Source organism: Crocuta crocuta, unplaced genomic scaffold, assembly GCF_008692635.1.
Source record: "Crocuta crocuta isolate KB4526 unplaced genomic scaffold, BGI_CrCroc_1.0 scaffold1529, whole genome shotgun sequence".
Lineage (NCBI taxonomy): Eukaryota > Metazoa > Chordata > Mammalia > Carnivora > Hyaenidae > Crocuta > Crocuta crocuta.
This window is the reverse complement of record NW_027532160.1, coordinates 37,123-42,061: the sequence shown is the minus strand read 5'-3', so window position 1 is coordinate 42,061 and position 4,939 is coordinate 37,123. Positions and strand designations below refer to the sequence as shown.

General features: G+C 48.6%; 1 protein-coding gene across 1 annotated transcript in view; it reads right to left on the bottom strand.

Moving 5' to 3' along the window:
• The window catches only part of DRP2 (dystrophin related protein 2), a 28,720-nt gene extending 24,245 nt beyond the window's left edge, over positions 1-4,475 (bottom strand). The window contains 1 exon segment of the mRNA XM_077776439.1: positions 4,359-4,475. Within this exon segment, the coding sequence (XP_077632565.1) occupies positions 4,359-4,475 (117 nt within the window).
• Positions 4,476-4,939: the final 464 nt, after the last annotated feature.

Below are 4,939 nucleotides of genomic sequence, written 5' to 3'. Positions count from 1 at the left end.
TCCGACACCACAGCTCACAGCCACACACTGAAAGGAAAGTGAGGGAGCAACCAGGCTCAAGGGCAAAGTTCTGAACTCAGTCACCCTATGTTCCCATGAGCTGACCCTACCTGTGCTGCCTGGGGACTCCATTGCAGGATTAGGCAGCTCCATGATTATTGTTCAGCTCGCTTCCAGAATCAGTGTCTGGGGAGCCGCAGGCAGAGTCCTGACAGGCTCTAAGCAGGCTCCCTCAGGGAAGGCTGGCAGAGCTGAGCCAGGTCAGAAGGCGGGAGCTGTCACCCTGTTTGTTTACTGACCCCCCAGGAATCTAGAGGGGGCGGCTATGTCAGGGCTCAGCCGGTGAATCAGAGCTTTGTCCCTCGGGAATTCCAGCTCACTCCCAACTGGGCCTGCCACACCGGGGCCAGGAGGCCCTCCCAGGCTGGCAAGGATGGCAGGAGTGGAACTGGGCATTCCATGGTGTTGAGGAAAGGCATGCAGAGGGTAGTTTCTATTTTCCTTTTCCATGGAAGACACAAAGGACTCTGCCTCTAGGACCACCCTTCCCCTGAGGTGGAGGAAAGGACCAGACCACTTTGGTGACAAAATTCTGGTAAGCTATTTCCCCCAAGGCCTGGCAGGAGGATGGGCTTGGAAATAAGCCTTGTCTTTAACTAAGTAAGTGTCCTAGAAGCAGTGAGGAATGTGTGTGGCACACTTGGGGACAGAGCCATGGGATGGCAGGATCAGGAAGTTGAAGAGCAATTCGTCTGAGCCCATTGTGAAAACAAGGGGGTTCTCTGCCCCACCTCTGGGAGGCAGAGAGGAGTCAAGGAAGAGTCATTATCTACCTCCTCATACCTCTTACTGCACTCTGAGGTTAGGAGGAAATAGATGGGTTTATGCGTATCCCCTTGAACCTCCGCAGGAATGGGAAAAGGCAAAATGGAACTCAGAAGCTCTGCACAGGGATCCAGTGCAAGGGAGGCTCCTGTACCCTGCTTGTACTGTCCTTGGCCACTGGCCTGAGGAGTAAGGCCCCTTCTGGAAGTAGCCACTCTTTCTCTACAGCAGACTTGCCTGAGGGAAAGGTTAACATTCCCAACCTAGGCCCCACCCCTCGGTGCTGAGGAAAAACACTTCATTTTTACCAAAAAGGGTTCTGTTCCTATCCTCATTTATCTCCCACAGAGTCTTCTGTGCTTTCCACAGTTCCACATTGTTTCCATGCTGAGGCCCACCTACAGGAATAGTTGGAGCAGTTGCCTGACCCTTTCTGGGGATCTGGGGTGGAGCCATTCTGGGTGGATGGGGGATGGCAGGGGATGGCAGGCCAAGAGCAGGGAGTGGCTCTAGCTCTGGGTCACAGCTTTGCTTATGCTGGGATAATTGGGCTCAGGCCAGTCTCACAGAGTTCCCTAGACTGGGAGTTAGAAATGGCTCCTTGTAACTCAGCTACAACCCAGTTGTCCTGGTTCTGAGGGAAGCACCCATGATGAAATAGACTCCACCCATATTAGGCTTTCATTCCCCTCAGACTTCTTAGTTTCCTAAACCCCACTTGGCTCCCTTACTATACTCCCATCACCCTGTTCTCCCCTCCTAGTTCCCCCTTATACTCACAAGTACCCCTAGCACAGCCAGGCACACTATAGGCAAATAATGAATAACAAAATTTTTCTTTTCCTACCAATGGCCTTCTACTTCTGGCTTTTGTGGCCAAGATGTTTGTTTCTCACTCCACTCCCCAGAGGGCTCTCTCCTTATCTCTTGAAACTTAAAAAAAATTTTTTTAACACTTTTGTTTATTATCGAGAGACAGAGCATGAGCATGGGAGGGGAAAAGAGAGGGGGAGACACAGAATCTGAAGGAGGCTCCAGGTTCTGAGCTGTCAGCACAGAGCCCAGCATAGGGCTTGAACTCACAAACTGCGAGATCATGACCTGAGTGGAAGTCAGACACTTAACCGACTGAGCCACCCAGGCGCCCCTCTCTTGAAACTTTAAGACAAAGTCAGGGCCATAGGGAAGGAAGAGGAGAAAATGGACAGTGGCAGAGGAGAGGAGTGGGTCTCACCATTCTCAATCACAAAATGAAGCTGAAGGTCCCTCTGCCTAGGTGGTAAAGTTTGGAGCGGGTGGACAAATGTGCAGGGCAAGCCTTTTGGAAGGGCCCAGGCTTCTCAATCCCTTGACCCTATGTCAGTCCCACTCTGAGAAAGGGGTAGGTACACTGGGGAACTCTAAGTTGGCAGTGGCCTCAGAATATGTTAGAGGCAGCAATTTCTCTCTGGTTAAATGTGGGAAGACAGCTCAGGAAGACCTGGATGTTATACCTCTCTTGACTTTTGCCTCATTATTCTCCTCAAAAAAGACTCCCTAGTGCTGATGCATAGGGGCACATGTACCCCTGTCGGAGGCGCCGGCTCTGGCAGGTCCAGGGGTCCCTGAAGGATGGACAGTGTCGGCGAGAGAGAGAGAGTGAGAGAGCCCCGAGATTCTTTCTGATCACCAGGCAGGCATCTCTGTCCTGTTGGTTTTTGTGTCTTTATTTAAAGGTTCAGCAACAACATGAAGTCAGAGAAAGGAATTTCTTACAATGGGAGGCCTTTTGTGATATCAATTGCAGAATTATTCCGACCAAGGAAATAACAGAATGTTCTTAGTGAAAAACAGGACAACATATAGGTCAAATTGTATACAGATAAGCTAGGAGTATTTTGTTTGGCTCTCAAGAGGATGAATGTTTCTGAATTGGTTTGTTTGTGGAAACTATCACGGGGACCCTGAATGGGTCGNGTACAAACGCTACCATATCCTTGCTGTGACTGCCATCCAGAGAGGCTGGTGCAACTCCCGGCATACCCCAATGTTCATAGCAGCACTCTCAACAATAGCCAAAACATGGAAAGAGCCTAAGTGTCCATCAATGGACAAATGGATCAAAAGATGTTGTTTATCTATACAATGGAATACTACATGGCAATGAGAAAGAATGAAATCTGGCCATGTGTAGCAATATGGATGGAACTTGAGGGTGTTATGCTGAGTGAAATAAATCAGGCAGAGAAGGACAGCTACAATATGTTTGCATGTATAGGTGGATTGGGAAGAACTTAACGGAAGACCATGGGGGAGGAGACGGGGAAAAATAGTGGGGCAGAGGAAGGGAGGCAAACCATGAGAGACTCTTGAATGCTGAGAACAAATTGAGGACTGATGGGTGTGGGGGGAGGAGGGGTGATGGGCATGGAGGAGGGCACTTGTGGGGATGAGCACTGGGTGTTATATGGAAACTAACTTGACAATGAACTATTTTAAAAAAAGGACTCCCCAGCACCCACATTCTCCATCTCTGTGGCCGTTAACCCTCCCTTCCTCCTCCCTGTATATTTAGCTGCTGTCTGCACCCTCAGCAGTAATTCAGTACCACAGCCTGTCTGTGAGATACTAGGAGACAGTACTTTTTCACACCCTCATGGTCTCTGGACTCCAAAGCATTGTAGGACAAGCCAAAATACGTTTATGCTTCCCTCCTGTCCAGTCAACTTTCCCATGAACCTCCCTCATTGCTAGGAAAGGGTGCTACCCTCTTGGGATTACTGCCTGTCATACATCCTCTGCCCACCTACCAACATACATAGGCAGGAACACACTTTACCACCATTCCACTCCTAGGGGAGGACAGAGAAAGGAGAGACAGCTATGAAGCTCCAGGCATTCTGCCAGGAGCTGTAAGGCTAAAGACTTGAGAGGAAGAGCCAATGGAAAGAGAGAGAATATTCTACAAGTGCAGAACATGAAGTATGCCATAAAGAAGTTAAAACAAAGGAAGATCATACTTTGTCCTAGGTGACACGCTGAAGGGTCACACTCTTCCGAGACTTCTTGGGAGGTTAACATGGACCCCTCAGTCATTCTTGGCTCTTTTCCTTATCCAGCCCAACACATTTCCTTGCCCCATGCCCCCTATAAAAGGCTTCAAGAGGGCGCATGGGTAACTCAGTTGATTAAGCATTTGACTCTTTATTTTGGCTCAGACCATGATCTCACAGTTCGTAGGTTCAAGCTCCACATTTGGCTCAGCAATGACACTGAGGAGCCTGCTTGGGATCTTCTTTCGTTCCTTCTCTCTCTCTGCCCCTCCCCCACACCATGTGCTCTCTCTTTCTCAAAATAAATAAACTTTATTTTTTTCAAAAAACCTTCACGAGTAATAAGGGATGAGTCATAAGGAGGTTACATGATCTCCAAACAGATTCATGTATATAGAGAGTGCCCCAGAGCCTTAGGAAGCATGGACACCCACAAGAACACACACAGATCCTGTGTCTACCCTTTCTCCACAGGACTTTCTTTTTCTATCAGCCTCTTACCTGAGGCTGGGGGCAGGTGCTTCGGAGGCTGCTGCTGTGATGGAACTGGTCACCTGCCCGCCATTCATGACATCGAGGGAGGGTGTAAGGGCATCCCTGCATGACCATAGGTTGCATCAGAACCAAGGCTCATGGGGGAGAGAAAATGGGCAGTGCACCAACTGTTGACCATAAGCACCTGGAAAAGTAACAAGGACAGATTTAGAGTCGAGACCTAGAAAAGGTATAAGAACCCAACATTTACCCAAAGGTGCCTTGACCAGTTATGTAAATAAGCATTCAAAGCTTACTGGTCTACCCAATAGTTTTTCCCAGGCCACCATGTACCATAAGAGGCTTTATTTAATTATTGACCAAAGAAGTACTTATTGTTTATCTATTGTGCTTTGTGCTAGACACACAAAGATGATTTTCTGAGATCTCACAGCCTGGGAAAGAGGATCAGGTAGGTCGGGGGTGGGAGGAGGCAGTCATATAAGCTCATATAAGCTCATAATTATAATAAAATGCTTATGTGGCATGTGTTGTAATCGAGATTTGACCAGAAGGCTGGAGGAGCACAGACTGGGGGACAAATAACT